The sequence below is a fragment of the Uloborus diversus genome, unplaced genomic scaffold (genome assembly GCF_026930045.1).
Source record: "Uloborus diversus isolate 005 unplaced genomic scaffold, Udiv.v.3.1 scaffold_662, whole genome shotgun sequence".
NCBI classification, from domain to species: domain Eukaryota; kingdom Metazoa; phylum Arthropoda; class Arachnida; order Araneae; family Uloboridae; genus Uloborus; species Uloborus diversus.
This window is the reverse complement of record NW_026558860.1, coordinates 28,365-48,086: the sequence shown is the minus strand read 5'-3', so window position 1 is coordinate 48,086 and position 19,722 is coordinate 28,365. Positions and strand designations below refer to the sequence as shown.

The window sequence follows — 19,722 nt, the reverse complement described above, 5'->3', positions numbered from 1 at the left end:
GAAATTTTTTTCGCGAATGCAATACTTCCTTTTTTGTAAAAGGAAGAAAAAATGTATGATTATGTTTTCAAACAGTTTTGTGACACTTCAAAACTTAAAATTCGCTGAACTAGAGCAGTTATTTTAGAAGATTTTTTTAGATTTAAAACACGGAAAAGTAAAAATCTCTGAGAACCACTCAAATTACTTGACAGAACTCTTTCAAACTAAGGATTTACAGGGCTGTGGAGGTGGAGCCAGAGTCGTGGAATGGATGCCGGACAGATTTTGGAGTAAAGGAGTCAGAGTCGCAGGTCCTGAAATCCCAAGGGTTGGAGTGGATCTAGAATCGGTCATTTTCCCTTCGACTCCTCAGCCCTGAGGATAAATGCCTCTTTTCAGCTTACAAAAGCATTAGAAGGACTTTCTGCGCGGTTTATCATAATAATTTGATAAAATGGTGGTATATAACTCTTTTCTACACTATCCTATTCTTCCCCAACTTTCCCTACACTGTAACAAATTTCGGAAACGTTTCTAGATATATCGGAAACGTTTCCGAAATAGTAGGAATCCTTCATCCAATAGCGAATTCCTCAATATTCAGAAAGCTTTTTGTTATTTCAAGATATCTAGAAGCGGAAGTGATGACGCAACGCTTCGATACCTATTTCATCCTTCCAACACAGGCGCCAATGAGTCGGAAATAACGAGAACTTCTTTTTTTCTTATCTATGGTTGCTGCAGAGCATTGGATTGCTTGTTATTTCATGTCTAGAGAGTAGTGAAATGTGTCGAAACTAATTTTACGCCTTTGCATTTTGGACTGCCCTTGATTTTTTAGACGATGTACGCAGCTATTAAGTTAGTTAATAACCATTTGCTTCTTTACAATTTCCAATGCGACCATAATTAGATATATATTGTGTGTTCAAGCGTGAATAGTTTCAACATCCGTGTTTATACTTAATGAAACGAAACCCTTTGGATTACTTATTCAGTTGTAATGGAGGTACTTAGATTTTCTTCCGCTCATGTTCACTTGTAAGTATTAATGAATATTTTAAAACATGTTGTTATATACATTTATATTTTTGTTGATTTGCATTTGATGAGGCTCCAATTGTAACTGTTTTTGGGTTTATCGAATTAATTTAAAGTTATCCTACATACCTATGTGCGCGGTGTACTATTTGTTGTAACTAACTGAAACTGATTAATTACGCAAAAGAAGTAAGATTTATATTTGAGAAGCAATCACAGAAAAGTTATTTCGAAATACTTGGATGTACATACATTTTGGTTCAAAAAGAAAAAAAAATCAATTGTTTAATTCATTAGAAATATGGTAATGCAAATATTTTCTAGTATTGTAATATGCTTCACAAAAAATGTGCCGGTATAATTTATCTTTTTTTATTATAATTTATTCATTCATTTAAAAATATTTATACCATTAGAAAATGACCATGTTATCTATTAGTAAGAACATAGTTATGAAATTAATTCATCTGCTTATTCATTTTGTTAAATGTGGTTAACAATAAAAAAATTCCTTGACATTAGTTCCGAAAATAACATTTCCTTCGTGGATATACTAGTTTAATGTAGGACAGTCAGGAGGAATGAGTCAGTGGCAAAAATGGAACAGCTGCATTTACATGCTGAAATAAAAAGTAATATTATTTCATGTCATCGTTTTAAAAGTGATCAGTTTTTAAATACTATGTTATTAATATGCAATGCACATATGGTGAGAAGACGAGGGGCGTTAACCACGCAGACTGTGCCATTGACATTTTCATGGGGTTGCTTTTTTTAAGGTGGGGGGCGCTTTATATCATTTTATGGGTGCACCATCACTCTTATGGTGTGTGGGGGGGGGGGAGCTCTCGTATATATGAAATGGAATAATCATGTAATAGAGTTCAATGTTTTAATAAATAAAATATATAATGCATTTTGCGCACACTCTAAATCAGTAACCTATTTTGATTAAGTATCTATATTTGTGATAAACTGGAAAAGGGCAAGAACAGAGGAATAAACCCGAATGGTTCCAGCAGGGGGACTTTGGTGTCATATTTAAATTCATCAATTTCTCTGTTGGTACTTTTCGGTACACTTTGTTCGTCAAAGAAATTGACTTGACGTGAAATAATTTCGGAACGAAAAGTGTAGGTAAGTTCTGTCAAATTTTATCCGAAAATAAAAGCTATCAAGTTTGATACAAGATATGTTTTTAAGTTCTGCATTAAAAATACAGTATGTTGATAATTTTGTCTTGAAAATATTGAGAGAAAAACTGAAGTTTAATATTGTTTAACAAACAATCCCACTTTTGAGAAAGTGCTCCCCTTCCCTCCCCCGACGATTTTGTGATTATGAATGAAACTACTATATTATTTCAGAAATTTTCAAAAATTTATAACTGTGCATATGTTATGCTGTTAACCATGCTATTTGTCATTAGAAATTCAGAAAAAAAAAATCCACGAATGATTCTAAAATTGCTTGTTTCATTGCTCTTAGATATCAAAGAATTGAAACTGATATGGCATGCAATACTATTAAAAAAGAATTATTTTTTAGAAAAAACACGGAAAAAGGATTCCGAAATTCTCAGAAACGTTTTTGAAAATTGTTTGGAGAATTCCGAAATACTCGGAAACGTTTTCGAAACTTTCATGAACCACAGCTGCACAGAATACTCAGAAACATTTCTGGAAATTACGGAAAGAGGATTCCGAAATACTCAGAAACGTTTCTGAAAATTACAGAAAGAGGATTCCAAAATACTCAGAAACATTTCTGGAAATTATAGAAAGAGGATTCCGAAATACTCAGACACGTTTCTGGACATTACAGAAAGAGGATTCCGAAATACTCGGACACGTTTCCGGACATTACAGAAAGAGAATTCCGAAATACTCAGAAACGTTTTTGAAAATTTCATGAACCGCAGCTGCACGATATACTCAGAAACGTTTCCGAATTTTTTTTACAGTGTACTTATAAAATATCATCAAATTGGTCACTGATACATTTTTGCGTTGGATTATGTGTATCATATTACAGTATCAAGTCATTCTACGTCAGCTGACTTAATGTTTCAAATCGTCCCCGCTCAATCATCTCCGAATTGGATGAGATTTTATTGATGTGTAGAGATGCCTTTGAAACTAACCTATGCAAATTTTCTGCTTCCGAGATCCAATTCCTGAGGATTTAGGATGTCACAAAAAAGTGAGTCAAAATGGCGGATCAGCTTTTCGTGATAAATTGCCATCTTTAGGCTGAGATTTCAGAAACGTTTTTTCATGCTGGAAACCTGAAATTTTTGAAGCTTAAAGTACTTTTGCGGCTGTTAATACCTTCAAGTATTTTTGTGAGTTTAAGCTCATTAGATTTTGTGTAGCATGCATGCAAACTCGCGAAAATGCGAGGTGGGAAATTTTTTCCTGAATTTTAGACGTATAAATTCTGAACAAAGATAATTCAAGGGATCGTACTACGTGATTCTATTGTCAAGATACTTGTTTTTAATGGTTAACAGTTGCAGAGCTTAAATGTCTATTTGATGAAAGATATTGTCCTCCAAAGTGGCTATCAAAATCGTTCAAGTGAAATAATAGACTATTTTCAATGCACTGTGACTGAAGTTTATCACCTTGCATCTTCTTTTTGTTGGTACCATTAAAAAGAACAGATTTTTCCATCTAGAAATAACTCTTTTTTTCCGGTGGTGTTTTTTCAGGTAAGCATGAAAAAATCAGCTTGAAACACTGCCTGTCGTTCACGCGAAAAGCTGACTTGATAATGTATAATGAATGGTGGTTGCCATGGGAACCGATTTATAGTAATTTTACAACTAATATTAGTCTGGAAGTTTTTTATTCTTCTTGTTACATGTTAGTTAGAAAATTAAATGTGAGAGAAACAAAAACATAATTGTTCTGTCTGCGGCAGGGGCGGCAAATAGGGGGAGCAAGAGGGGGCGGTTGCACCCCCAAATATTTTGCGCAGAATATTAAGAAATCAGGAAATTCAATTTACCTAACGCGCAAATCAGTGATCATATGCAATAGGAAGTTAAAAAAAAAAATCTGCAGATGATCTTTAGTAAAAGTTGATGAAACTCGAGACCTGTCCAGCCACGAGCAAGTGTTTTTCGCTATTTGGATAAAAAATTTGAAATTCATGAATCATTTTCAGAACTTTCATAATAAAAAAATAGATGGAGAATAAGTTTGTTTCAACTAAAGAAGAAATTTCCTCATATGGTTTAAATGTCTCATAGTACTTGTAAGTGCAGTGTTAAGATGATGCTTCTGCTTCCAATGTGAAAGGGCAGTGCAGTGTGACTAGCCCGATTTTTACGAGAAGTTTCTTGGTATTTTGAGTTCATTGTTGAGCTCATATTTTAAATGTACGTTCAGTTAGTGAGTGAACATTGATCCTCCTGTTAAGAGGCATATTTGAGCAGTTCAATATATTGTATACTTTCATGGAAACTTCTTACAAAAGACACGCTATTTTTGAAAACAATTCGTGCATCAACAGATACTTTTGCTGGATGAGGTACAAAATGGTCTTTAAAAGTTAAAGCTAGAACTCTTGATCGAGCTCCTATTAAGAACTTCTTGTTAATTTGGATTTATTGGACATATTAAAAAATAAATAAATAAAAAAGTGACAAAAATCCACATGATGATGCAAAGTCAAATGATTGACTCAATATTTTGTATCAAATAATAGATTCATTCAGTTTCTAATGAAATTAACACAAGATTTAGTGATAAATCTAAGTTCAATATTATATGTGCAGGTTAGTGAACAAGATAAATAAAATATTTCAGGTACAAGTAAAAGTTGTTGAACGAATCAAAAAGAATTGTTTTGCGAAGAGCCAGTGTACTTCAATGATGAAAAATGAAGACTAGAGCACAAATTTTAAACTTGCATGATTTTTTTTTAAAGAGAAAAATTTTAAAGATGCGTTTTCTAACATAACTTTGTAGTTTCAATTATTTTTTCACCAATTCCAATCAACTCAGCTAACTGTGAAAGATCATTTTCGTGTCTCAGAAGGTTAGAGATTTTTTTTTTTTTTTTTTGGTGCATGATGGGACAAGCGAGACTTTCATCTTCAGCTATACTGCCAAGAGCATGCCGCTGGATATTGACGGAATATAGTACCAAGATTTCCTCTTCTTCTGGATTCCAAAAATCGTGCATTAAAAATTTACTTTAGAAAACGGTAGTATCAAGATCTTTTCTGTTATAGCTGACTATAAAATAAATTAAAAATGTGGATATTAAAATTTGAATTTCTTTAATGACCTTACTTAAAAAAAAATGTACTCGCATTTTATTCCACACTGAGAAAATTCATGTTTAAAAAACTCGACCCCCCAAATGAAATGTTGAAATGCCGCCCCTGGTCTGCGGTACCATACGTACTACACAAAAGTTAATGAACGAAAATTCACAAAAATACTTGAATGTATTAACAACATACCGTACTTAAAGCTCCCTAAATATCAGGCTGATCCGCCATTTTGGATCAGTTTTCTAGGAAATCCTAGATTCTCAGGATTTGGATCTCGGAAGCTAAAAAATTTGCATAGCTTAGTTTTCTCTTTAAAATTTCGTCTAAATTGGAGATGGTCGAGCGGGGATCACGAGGTCACATGACATGGAATGACTGTATATTGACTCTGACTGATATTGTAGAATATTAACTAAGTTTAGAAAGAATCGTTACAGTAGACGAGAAAGTTTTGTGCAATCACATTAAAAAAAAAAAAAAAAAGTTTTAGAGTTTCTTTCCTAAACGTCATCGAAATTGAAAAGTCATCGCATACAGCCCGTTTAACAGTTAAAGCCCAAGGTTTAAATATTTTCATTTGAAAGAATTTTTGCGTAAAGATTTTAGGGTTTAGAATTTTTACAGGATTTAGCTAATTATCCACTATAGAGTTATATGTGCTCATGTAATTTTTTCAGGCTTTTGGTATTTTATTTTTTTATAGAATTAGGGGAGGGTGGCCCAAGCCGGTAAGTTTTCGAAGAACGCTCGAAAATTGTAATTTTTCGATTTTTATTGCAACAATTTTGGTTCTATTTCCTAGCAGGGTTCTTGAACTTGAAAACAAAAAGGGATTTCTGTATTATTTCAAATTCAATATTTATTTATTATCAAACTTTACAAACATTTGAAAAACCCGCTTTGCCCTACCATTGTGATTTGTTACATTTACCAATCAAATATGAAGCTATAAATGATTAAAATTGTTTACTACCTACCTGCCATTTAAAAAAATAATATTAAAAAGTTGTGCTTATCTAATTTAAAATCAGCACATTTGTTTATAAAACATAAATAAATAATTGATTAAATTAATAGATTAATTAATTGCCATCCTAAAAAATAACATTTTAAAGTAATAACTTATCCTATTGAAATAGAAAATCTAAGTCACCACACGAGTTAAGATATCATAAATAAATATATGATTAAATTCTACACCCGCTTTGTCCAACCCGCTTTGCCCGAAGGCACGTTTTTTATTTCAATAATTATTACACTACATTTAAAAAAGAAACAAACGAAATGACAATCGTTGTTTGTAGGTGGATGGTGTCAGAATAACGTAATGTTATTGTCAATAAAAAAAATTAGCTGGTCTTCGACTAATCACAAGTTACAAAACTTATTTTTTTTAAAAAAAAAGAAATGTATCAATTTTTTTAAATTTTAAGTCTGGTTGCGCAACTGCTGCTTCACTGGGACTGATTAAAACTCGGGGAGTTCATGTAAGCACGACATACGTATGCATCGCCGCTTACACACCATCGGGGGGGGGGGGGGGTTACGAAGGCCTACCCGCTTTGGGCCGCCATCCCCTATATTTAAAAAAAAAACATTTTGACTGCAGTACAACCTCTTATATCCGGACTACTGGGACCGAAAACGAATTGGAGAAACGAAAGCCGAATAATATTCAAAGCGAATTCATGAATAAGCAGACTTAAAGTTCATTGCGGTAAAAAAATCTTTTTTTTTTTTTTTTGCAAAAAAAAAAAAAAAAAAAAAAAAAAAAAACATATTTATCGCAGTTATTGTTGCGCGCTTGCTATCACGGTTTAAAATTATTCTAGGTGAGCACGAACATAAAAGAAATCGAGATCCAAGAGTCGGCCTAACGATGTTCATTATAACTGCAAAATCAGAAATAGGTATATCCCTCAAAATTTTCATGCGTGTAATGAGGAAATTTTAATGGAATCCTTTGTGTCAACATAAAACTTTTTAAAAAGTTACGAATTTATTCCGCAAAATTGTGAAATCCAAATCTTCGAGGACCGGCTGAATAAAGTTGTATTGCACAAGATTTTAAGTTAAAATTCTTTCGATTAGACAGAAATCTTTTAGTATCGAAAATTATGGAGAAATCTTTTTCTTGTTTAGTTTTCATTAGCTGATTAAACGCTAACAGAAATTCTGAAATAATCTTTAGAATAATTATTAAAAAAGTTCGCAGAATACATGCAAATGCAACGAACGATCAAACTGAAAGAAAAAAGTACCGAATTTTGTTAAAGAATAAGATGTTTTATGCAGTCATTAACAATTTGAATACTCCATCATGTTCTTAACATTAAATTTAATAGATCTCAAGCCTACAATTTAGATTTTAATGCTTTAGTTCTACAGAAAAAGTTTTTCCTCGTAAAAATGATATCTTATTAATGTATTCTCTAATGCCGCCGAAACATCGATGTTATCGAACTTCAATATTTCCATTTCTAATACTAATCAGATATCAATGATTATATTAGTATCGTTGTCAACATTGATGTTTCTGCATTTTGCAACATGATACGGATATTAATATATGAACTCGCTGGAGGGATATTGTACTGCGATCTGCTTCAACAACAGGAGTTTCCACATTCACATAGAGTAAATAATAAGAGCGGGTAGTATTTAGGCAGTCTTAAAAACTCAGGGGCTGATCATATAGAGGGTTTTTTTTTTTTTTTTTTTTTGGTAGAGAACTTTAGGTTCAAATAAAACACAGTTAAATGTTGTTAATTGCCATGAATGTTGCTTTATTCGAAACATGATTTTTTGCCATTTTTATTTAAATATGATTTCTGGCATATGGCCACCTCGGCTGGCTCGGAGAAAGTCCAATTGGAAAGTCCAATTTTCTCACTTTTTGCAGCATTAGCGGCCGTATGTCAGTAATAAGGTGGCGAATGTTCTCTTCCAAGGCGTCAATCGTCTGTGGCTTATCGGTGCAGACCAGAGACTCCACATAGCCCCACAAAAAGTAGTCCAGCGGTGTTAAATCGCATGATCTTGCAGGCCAATTCACGGATCCATTACGCGAAACTATTCGTTCACCGACCGTTTCTTTCAATAAATCAATTGTGACACGCGCTGTGTGGCATGTTGCACCGCCTTGCTGTCTATTCATCATGAAATGGCAAATCGAACTGAACACAAAATAAGTGACAGCTATCAAAATGGCACACATATCAAACATTGTTGCCAACTTAAAGTTCTATACCTCTAAAAAAACACCCTTTATATAACTTATGTCACATTTTTTTCAACAAACTTGATGCCCGCTCCCCGCGTGTCACAAAAAGGCACATTTCACCTTATCCTCTCCCCTCCCCTTATCACACGTTTCGCCCTTTTTTTATAAGCATGTTCAAATAAAAAAATGTGTGATGTTACACTTCTTATTATCCCTCCTCTCCCCAGTGTCACAAACTCACAATTTCACAACTCCTTCTCCACCATCATTGTGACATCATTTGTGGGCAAAGTATATGGAGAACGTGCTCATTAAATCGTGCTCAGAAAGCCCTGTGTGTCAGCTACCACGAGCACAGGATAATGAAGATTTCCTTCCCCATCAGCTCATGTCTAAATTGTGCAAGTGGAAGTTACTGATGACGCTATGTCTCGATGGTTAAGCATGTTATTGTCAAATTCAGTACCAAATATTTTGGATTCTGCTGGGGCACCGAAGTACCCCCCCCCCCCCCCCACACCGAGTCAGCCCTTTGACTTCCGCCCACCTAACTTTAATAACAGTTTCCTAAACTCATACCAGAAAAAAAAAAGAAAAGAAAACTAGTTCCTGTAAATGCCTAACACTGGATTAGTAAAGTCGTAGGACAACATCACTTCACAGTTTCTCTCTTTCTTCTTCGTTTTTTTTTTGGTCTGTGCTTTGTTTCCCTGTTCTTCGGTTTCATAGTGGTATCCAACTTATTGTGATAACTGTAGTGTAGTTCCACAGTGCTGTAGTTGGAGATAAATATTTGGAGGAACGCACTTTTTTACAAAATACATGTCATAGTTAAAAAAAATTTCGTTTGGCCGAAAAAAAAAAGTCAAGTTTAATTTCATTTGCAAGCTCTAATTTTAAAAACAGACATTTTTATTTAAAAAAAGGTACTTTGAAACCGATTAACATTAAATTTGCAGTATTTCTACAGCAATAAAACAAATATTACGGGGAATGGCGTTCCCTCCAACTACAGCACTGTAGATAGCAGTAAAATAAAATTGTTGTAACGGACATAGTCTGTCTATGGCTATGGAACTTTCCAAAATTGAGCTGAAACTGTAGTCTCTGGATTCCGTAACAAGCTTCTTGGTATTTGTTTTAAAAATATCCATAGCTCAAAAGAAGATCGAAACGATTCAGGCTTTATTGAAGTACAAATGAAAGGAAATGTTTCTAAATAAGCACAAAGATTCCAAGACGTTACACCGAACAGCGTCCAATAAAATATGACTTCCGAATACAGGGAAAATATTATAATATCAACATGTGATTATTAAAAGTATTGTGCTATCCAAAAACCTCATTGCATACCTTAAAAAAAATTTAAAAGATTAAGCACGTTAAAATTATTCTCGCTATTCTAAAATTTTACGAAAAAATCGGTTTTTCTGCAGGCGAACGTGTGAAATAAGGGGTTGTCTACAAATGATGTCAGACTTTGCGAGGGGAGCAGGGATTGTGAAGTTATGACAAGTGGGAGGGAGAGGGGTGCAAGAAAAACTGATGATACATTTTTATTGAATTAAAAATTATTTTTACAACGATATGTTTAAGTAATATAGCGTGACATGTGACAAGGGGAGGGGATCGGGTAAGGTGAAGTGTGATACTTTCTGCCGAAGGAGAGAAGGGGGTCAATAGTTGACATCATTGTGACGTCATTTTATGAATGATCACCCTTTAAAAAAACTCTCATTTTATAGGGTCTGGTGGGGTAAAGTGGTCATAAAATCGTAGGTTTTCAATTTAGGTGGATAGTAAGTACAACAAATTCTTTAAACACTTGAACTTTTTTTGTTGTTATTTTACATTGCAGTATTAATGAACACGGTACATTGAATTTTAGGAAGAAAAATATTGATTTTAGTAGTTTTATAGCACTTTTTTTCCCTATGTTTTTATGACCACTTTACCCCATGGGGTGGGGGAAAGTGGTCATAGCATGGGGTAAAGTGGTCATAGTTAAAAATAGATGTAAAACCATTATAAATAATCCTAATACTTGTATACTTCGGCTATTTTTATAGTTACAAGTAGATTCACGAGTACATGCGTGTATATACGAATATATACGTGTCGTTTGTTATACACGAGTAAACACGTTCCTATATGAGTAGATACATGTATACATCAGATACATGCATACATGTGACTACTCAAGTATATACGTGTATATATGAGTATATAAGCATGTATACGTAATTACATACAGAAGTGCATACGTGTCACGTGTATATTCGAGTATATATGCGTATAAACGAACATCATATGCGCGTATGCACTTGTATCTCGAGAAAATAAGTGCATACTTGAGTATATATGTGTATAGTAGACGTATGTACGCATATATAAGTGTACATACATACATATACGGGTATACACAAGTTAATTCGTCGATACATCCAGTGCATCTTTGTACGTGTCTACTCACGTATGTATCATCTGGAAGCACGAGTATATACGCTTATATACATGTCGGCCCACAGAGTGAATCTAAGCTCTTGGGCAAAAATCAAAGGGGTGTGAGAGGGGAGGATAAGAAGCATAGAATCATAAGGAAGTTATAATCACTGACGAGCTACATGCACACAAAGCCAGAAACTGATGGATGCAAAGCAGGGCACAAATTGTTTGCACAAAGATGATTATACCTAACATTTTAGTTTTTAAGAAATATTTAGAGAAGTTGTTAAAAGTTACGGCCTGTAGTAGCTCTAATACACGCATCGCAACAAAAGCGCAACGACTGATGAAAGTTTTTCAAAAGTTTCGTTATTGCAACAAGATTGACTTGTGATTGCGACGCATGTATCACAGCTGCACGTCACTAATTTCATCAATCGCTTTAAAACTTTCTTAAGACCTAAAATGTTGTGTAAAATTGTCTTTGTGTAATATATAAATTTGTGACTTTTTTGCATCCATCAGTTTCTGGCTTTGCGTGCATGTAGCGCGTCAGCATTGTGTTTGTGACCATATGTTCTTTATGATTCTTGCTTCTTATCCTCCCCTTTAACACCTTTTAACAATTTGCTCAAGAGTTTAAACTCACCCTGTATACTTGTGTTTCTTATGCTTGTACGTAAGTGTCTACTCGAGTACGTACGCGTATATACGTGTCTACCTGAGTATATAAGTATTCTTATATTATACGAGTATAAGCGAGCATATACATGTATAGTAGAATGTATAGCTGTATGGATAAAAAATACTGGCAGACACCCATATACGTATTTATTGGCGCATTTATGTGAACACGAGTGTATATGCGTATATACGCGAATATACTCGAATATTTAGCCCCGTTTACTGTAAAAACAATACATATTAAGTAAAATTAATATTTAATTTATATCTGCCTTATACTTAAATATTAAGTGACTTTAGAAGAACAGTATTCGTTAAGCCTAATATTATGACCACTTTACCCCATCTTACTTAAATTGTTCTAAAAAATTATCTAAAACAGATTCAGCTAACTGCGTATGAGTAAGAGTTCTTGAGACATGTAAGAAGCTTCCTGTGCAGTCAATCTGTTCCTAATTATAATAAACAAAATTTCCCAAGGAAGTCAAAATAGGTGTTTATATTTTGAAAATTTTCATATTTACGCAAAATATTTTTTTTTACCAAATAGGATTTTGCCAGTTGTAAAATTTTGTATTCAAAATGTAGTTTCTAACTGCCCTACTCTAAAATAAAATTTTCACATTCATTCGAACTTTAATTTACAAACTATAGCCGTTTATTTGAAGTATGACCACTTTACCCCATTGACCACTTTCCCCCACCAGACCCTACTTTTTGTGTTTTATTCTTTTTGGAGATCAAGTACATTGAAGTTTTTCTCGCAATTCTAAATTATGCTAAATATTCGGTTTTTCTGCAGACGTACCCGTGATCTAATTAAAATATTCCGGCAATAAAAACTGCCACACTTCATCAACAGATGGCGCCTGCTTCCACCATCTCTCCATCCAAACTCAAGTCGTTGAATCTTTAAACGGATTTACTTTCGCCCAGAGTAATATCAATATATATTGCGTTGTTGGGGTTCAATCTGAGCTGTCTTTAACAGAAGACCTACTCTATATCACACGAAAGCAGCTGTGTACCATCATATATTTTCCCCCGCTTCTCTTTGTTTAGTTTTTTTTCTACCTCGGGATCAGAGAGGAGAATCTGAATGAGTGGTGGAATTTCTTTTTTTTCTTCTGTTAGTTGGAGCAAAAGTTGCATTTCTATCTCTTTAAGAGATAAATTTTAAACGTGCAGGTAAATTTTGATCTTTATAACCTGAAGTGGTGACTTTTAATGTCCTTTTTCACTCTCATAAATATCGATGAAAATATAAAATTTCGTTTGACGGAAGAATCGGATCTAAAAAAAAAAAAAAAAAAAAAAAAAAAAAATGAATTTTGACATCTTGAATTCAAATTATGTTTTTCGCAATCACGAGTGTGTGTATGTAGGCGTGTGCGTTTGGGTGTGGGGGATATGCGTGTTTGTGTGTAGGGGTATGTGTATGCGTGTGTAGACATTTGTGTTTGTGTCTGTGTGCTGGCATAAGTGTGTGGGTAGTTGTGTATATGAATGTGTGTGTGTGGGGGAGGGGGGTATGTGTATGTGTGTGTAGGCATATGTGTTTGTGTCTGTGTGCAGACACGAATGTGTGGGTAGTTGTGTGTATGTGTGTGTAGGTGTATGTGTGTATGTGTTTGTGTGCGTGCGTGTGTAGTTGTGTATGTCTGCGCATGTGTGTAGGACATGGATGCAACCTGGAGACGGCTTTCGCTATAGGAGCAGCATCGTGAGGAGCCGGTCGACAGTGATGCTGCAGAGGGTGGCGGTGGGAAAATAAAATCAAAGGACATCAAAACAGTCAAGTGAGAACAATAAGCAATCGTGATTGCTCAAATATATATATATATATATATATATATATATATATATATATATATTTTACAAATAAAATGTTTTTCTTGTCGGATTAGATAAAAATGATACAATAATGTTACAACTGAATACCCTAGATAAAATAATTGCAAATACCAGTGTTTGCGGTTACAAAAAAATACTTTTTAATGAAAACAAAGTGTATGACACCTTGTGATCCAGTGATTGGCACATGTAAATAGAACTGGAAAATCACTTTATTTTCCATTTTTTGATTACATACAAATTTCATCATCATAAGAAACATAATTAATGTTAATTTAAAGTTGGTAATTTTACATAAATTAATGTTAAATCTCCCATTTTGGCGTAAAACAACGTATTTTGGAGAAATAAAAATTTGGAATGTTACATGGAAATAAATATCGAGATCATATGAGGCAGTGAGAAGCAGCCAGGGAGTCTGCTCTTTTATTGCCTTCAACACCGACATGTGAAGGAATCCACTGGAAATGAATACTGTGTTCGGGCGAAAGTTTCTGAAGAAGATTCAAAATATCCAGAGCCTTTTCTCTGGCAAGATCGGAGTCTTTAGATTGGAGCAATAAGCTCCGATCTAAACACAGAGTAAAAACCTGGGTTTTTAATTTTGAACTCCAAAGCTCCGGTAGGAATAGGAATGTACACTCCACTCTTCGAAATTCCCCCATCACCCCTGATACCATCTGTATAAATCTTCAAAGAAGAATGCGGAATTTCATGGATGTGGTCTCCATAGCCAATTGTTTAACAAGTGCTGGAATCTCTGTGTGCTTCATGGAAATGAATTCCATCGAGTTCCAAACTAGCTCCCGGGGGATTCAAGGAGTGGGCTTTAAATTCATGAAAAAAATTAAGACATGTATTTATTAGTCACAAGGTTTTTTTTTTGAGACGGAGCATGAAAAAAAGAAGTATGTTTTCTTTTGTAAATACATTTAAAGTTGATTCGCAACCATAAACAAAAAGAGTTATTAAAAAAAAAGAATCAATTTTGTTTTATTCAATTCCCATCCACTTCCACATAAAGGACCGCCCACAAATTATGTCACGCTTTAAGGGAAAGGCCATTCATGAAAATGTGAGTTTGTGACAAGGGGGAGGGAGAGGGCAACAAGAAATGTGACATTGCACATCTGCATAACAATTTGGTGATGTGACAAATGAAGTGGAGGAGGTAAGATGAAGTATTACCTATGACGGTTTGTGACAAAGTGGAGGAGGGGGTCAAATATGTTGAAAAAATGTAAGACATCATTTACGGACAATTCCTAAATTTTCCAATTTTCTATGTGTGTGTGTGGGGGGGGGGGTAAGCATCAGTTCAGAAGTTTCATTCGTGCTCTTGCAATTTTAGAAAGAATTATAAACTACTTCTTTATTTGAAGAAGCATGAGACATGTCTGGTGAAACGTTAGCTAGAAACATCCTGAATCGGCTGGGAGTTTGTGTTTTAGTGCAGTACCTGTGGCTCTAATGTTTATGGGGAAGTTGTAGTAGAATTTTAAATTAAATTGTTAAAGGACTTAGATTTTTGCGTTGTGTGAAATATGTATGTATAACCCATTCGTATCACGATCCTCCCCAGTTTGTGCACATGCATAGAAAAAGGTAATGTATCCATGGTGACTTATCATCTGGGATTGGAGATATAAAAATGTTACCTGGAGAAATGAGGACACAAATTGTAGATAAAAAGACGATACATTTACTGTTACTTTGGGGACATGACTGGCTGGTGCGGATGCCGGCGATCTCCTTCCATTAACTCCACATATATCCGGACTCCAGAAAATAAATGGACGATCACACAATGGAACGCTTCATATCATCACTTTGGGCATGGTTCAGTTCGTATGGCACAGTTCTGATCCCGGTGAGCAGCGGGCAGCCCTGCCCGATCCATTCCTAGAGGACCTCTTTCTCATTCACGAAACGCAGTTGAAGAGTCCATGCGAAATTCCACGCTCTCGGGTCATTTATATCTTTCACTATTCAGGACCGTAGTGGAGCGTTCAGGCGATTCTTACATGTCCGCCGGTCATCTGATGTAGAACTTATTTTATATATATTCCATTAAAAAAAAAAAAAAAAAAAAAAAGACGGGTGATGATAATTGTTGAAGAGAAAAAAAAGGAGACACGACGATACAGGCAACGGATGTGGCTCAACTGACTTTTTCCCACGTGCGCCACAGCCGAGCTCAACTCTGTGTTGCCATACACATTTTTAAAACATTTCGACCGAAGTGCTTCTTCTTCTGTCCGAGAGGAATGGAGGTCAGCGTTGCGTACATAGAGATCAAGGATAGTGGAGAAAGAGAGGAGATCCGTAAAATATATGTCGAGCTTCACGACAATGTTTGATATCAAAACATGATTTTTTTTTCTATCTGGAACTGGGTCATGTAGGGGAAACTGGAACCGAGCACAAAATTCTTTGCTGAGTAGTAATCAAAGAACCACCATTATGAATACTCTTTCACAACTAACACATGACGATGCTTACCGCACCATAATTTCCCTGCTATTGCTGCAAAAGGCACGTACGCTGCTATCTAAATAGATAACACTTTCACCTCCTTATCCGTACCACAGCTCATGCCCACTTCCAAATTCGGGAGCTTGATATGCCGGACACTAAAACGACGCTGACTGACGTAACCACCGAGAGATGGCTCCAAAAGTTATCTTCACGTTCACAATTTGGACATAAGGCTGAAGAGGAAAGAAATCTTCTCCGTACGACTGAGCCAGAACTTATTAGTTGTCCGCAGCCAACGACTGACTGGGGGCAACGACCGAGGTTCCCCATGACCCCTTATATCATTCAAGAGTAATTAGTATGAGTCGTCTTTTTTACTTCCTTTTACAAAAAGGGAATATTGTATTCGCGAAAAAATTTTTACTCAAAAATCGACCTTAATTTCCATTTTGCACACCTCCGAATGAATGTTAAGTTTTTTTTTGCAACTCGACCACACGTGGATAAGTGCCTAAGAACGTACACGCGAAATATCCATTTTGACGATTCCCGAGTTAGTTACAACGAGTTTTCTCGTGACGTCTGTATGTACGTATGTATGTATGTATGTGCGTATATGCGGATGTGCGAATGTATGTCGCATAACTCAAGAACGGTATGGCCTAGAAAGTTGAAATTTGGTACGTAGACTCCTAGTGGGGTCTAGTTGTACACCTCCCCTTTTAGTTGCATTCGGGTGTTTCTAAGGGAGTCTTTTGCCCCTTTTTGAAGGGAAATCATTGTTAATTTCGATGTAAACTCAAGTGCTGTTACAATTTGTCGAACACTTGGCGATACATCGCCAGTCTTTTGGTCGCCCATTTTTTTCGTCAACTTGGCGACAACTTTGGAGATTTTTTTTAAAAATCTGGTTTTAATTTGGGCATTGTTGATGATATTTAGAGAGTAAACTATTGAATCACATTAAAATTGTCAATATCGGGAAAATGACATTAAATTGGAATAAAAGGAAATCACGTGAGGCTCACATCAGCTCATTTTTTAGTCAAAAAAGGACTTTTTGTTTTGTATTTGATTCTATTGTTGTAGACCATCGTAGGAAGATGACAGATTCTTTTCCTTTTAAAAGTAGTTTCCTCTTTGCTGGGACATAACATTAAATAGTTTTTCGTATCTTTGTAGCATTTAGACACTGGAATAAACGTTCTTCAGCTAGAAACTGCCGCTGGTGCTGCGATGAAAGATTTTGAAGGAGCACTTGGTAAGCATATATTTGTTGAAAAGATTTAAGGAAAAAATAACTTTATTTTTATAGTAGCGGTCTTTGATGGTTGATCCTGGGAAAATGTGTCTATATTTATGATAATTTATTTCGTTTATTGAATATTGGTTGGTTGGTTTATTTGAATTTAATGGCGCAAGAGCCCTTCAGGGCTATACTGCGCCAAACAATTCTATACTTTATACTATTAATTTCTTATCCAAGTACAAAACAAGTAAACTTTAAAAGTAAAAGTATGTTGAAGTAGAAAACATAAAACTAAGTAGCTTAAAATATAAAGTCTTTGAAAACAAAAAAGAAGAAACCATATAAAATAAAAATATGAAAAGGACAAAATCACATAACGACACATATATAATGATACAAGCACTAAATTAAAAGGGAGAAACCAATCTCCCGGAGGAAGGAGTACAAATTGTGATGGGGTTGGACCCCAAGCAACTCCTTCAAAGTAGGGTTAAAATCATTAAAATATTTAAAACGTATTTGATTAAAATTTGGGCAGTTACTTAAAATATGTAACACAGTCTAATTGAATATTGTTACTAGAGAAATGTTGATGTTCAGATGAGGCAGGGAGAAGCAAAGGGATGTTAGTGGACATTTTCAAGTTTTGAGTAAAACGTGTTTAAAGAAAACGTTCTTGGTAAGCTTTCATTGATTTTATTTTTCAAAATCATGCTGTATAGCAGCAACTACCAGGGCTACTAGTACCATCTCTTGCCCCAAGATAGAGGAGAGGTTCACCTACCATGTGTACTGGTTACCTCCAAATTTTTAATCTTGCCGCTTACATCCTTTTGCTTCTCACTGCCTCAGATGAACATTATTAAGTTATAATACATGTAATAGCATTTATAAAACAGTAAATTTTAAGATGCTTACCTGTGACATGGGAGGTTTATTGCCCATAATAAATGTACGTATTTATAAAATTAAAACGGAGAAATAAAAAGTTTTAAAAGGTTGGAGTCTCAAAATATTAGAAACCATATGGGGAAAGAAAAGACATAATTGACATTAATAAAGAAATTTTTTTTATCATGATATGAAATTTGTTCTTGTAATACAAATACAAATGTGATGATTAACAACAGGTCCTGTGCCCAGCTAGGCTGTTCTTACTGCCTTAGGTGTAATTTGTCGATCGCACGCTACGTTCTAAATCAATCAATACCAGTTGTTTTCTTTAAGTCTTAAACAGTTACGGATTTTAATTATATTTTGCAATCTTTGACAAAATCCTTAAATCCGAAATACAGTAAAACCTGTGAAGTAGACCATCCTTGTAAGTTGACCACCTGTCTAAGTTGACCGCTTTTTTCAGGCACGGAATCAGCACTTATCATACAAATCTACCTTTGTAAGTTGACCACCTGTTTCAGTTGAAAGTAGTGCACCACAAGTGGTTAACTTACACAGGTTTCACTGTAATTGGATGTTGAATATTTATCAAATTCTGAAGTTAACAACAGTTTGTACACAAATGTTATGTTAAAACTGCTTTTTCCTGCAAAAAAAAAAAAAAAAAAAAAAAAAAAAAAATTGTGTTTCTTTGTTCCAGGCCTTGAGTATCTATCTAAATTATCTTTGCTAAACCGATACTTTGAATAATATGGGAGATATGCTGAAATTTCACAACTTTCAGGACGTTAAGGGAACAAACATGTTTAATGAAAATTGTGCAGAAATTGCTGTACACTATCAAGGAAAAGTAAAAACTATTTCCTAATCTTTACTTATAATAAAGCTGAAAGTCTCTCTGTCTTGATGTCTGGATGTCTGTGACGCGCATAGCGCCTAGACCGTTCAGCCGATATTCATCGGCTGAATCACAGTGAAACCGTAAAATGGGCCAGCCAATTGGCGAGAAACTCACCATACATTTTTTTTTACTTTCTTCTATATCTAATATATAGAAGAAAGTATTGGATTCGTGCAAATTTTCGAATTTCGAAGGATTCGAACGTTTTGAGGTGTGCTGAGTCCACTTCGACTATTTTTGGAAAATGTCTGTGTGTGTGTGTGTGTGTGTGTGTGTGTGTGTGTGTGTATGTGTGTGTATGTTTGTCACGTCTGTGTGTGACCAGTTTTTTGTGGCCGCTCTACAGCAAAAACTACCGCATGAAATCGAACGAAATTTGGTACGCATATGTGCCCCTATGTGGACTTGTGCCCATTGGTTTTTGGCACGAATTCCTCCAAGGGGGGTGGAGCAATGGGACGTTTTTTGAGTTACGCGTGATTGCTATTCCTCAGGAAGTAACTGGCGGAATCGAACAACATTTGGTCCATATGTTGCCAGTAACAGGAACAGGTGCTGATTCAATTTTGGTGTCAATAACTCAAACGGGGGTTGAGCTATAGAACGTTTTTTGTCGTCAATTGTGACTGAAGTATCTCAAGAAATAATGAACGGAATGAAAGAAAAATTTATCGGCAAGT

At 35.0% G+C, this 19,722-nt stretch overlaps 1 protein-coding gene across 1 annotated transcript in view; it reads left to right on the top strand.

The window, feature by feature from the left end:
* LOC129233726 (UTP--glucose-1-phosphate uridylyltransferase-like) overlaps positions 1 to 19,722 on the top strand; it is a 68,508-nt gene that overhangs the window by 38,991 nt on the left and 9,795 nt on the right. Inside the window, exon 11 of the mRNA XM_054867703.1 lies at positions 17,178 to 17,256. Within this exon, the coding sequence (XP_054723678.1) occupies positions 17,178 to 17,256 (79 nt within the window). The remainder of the gene's footprint in view (positions 1 to 17,177; positions 17,257 to 19,722) is intronic.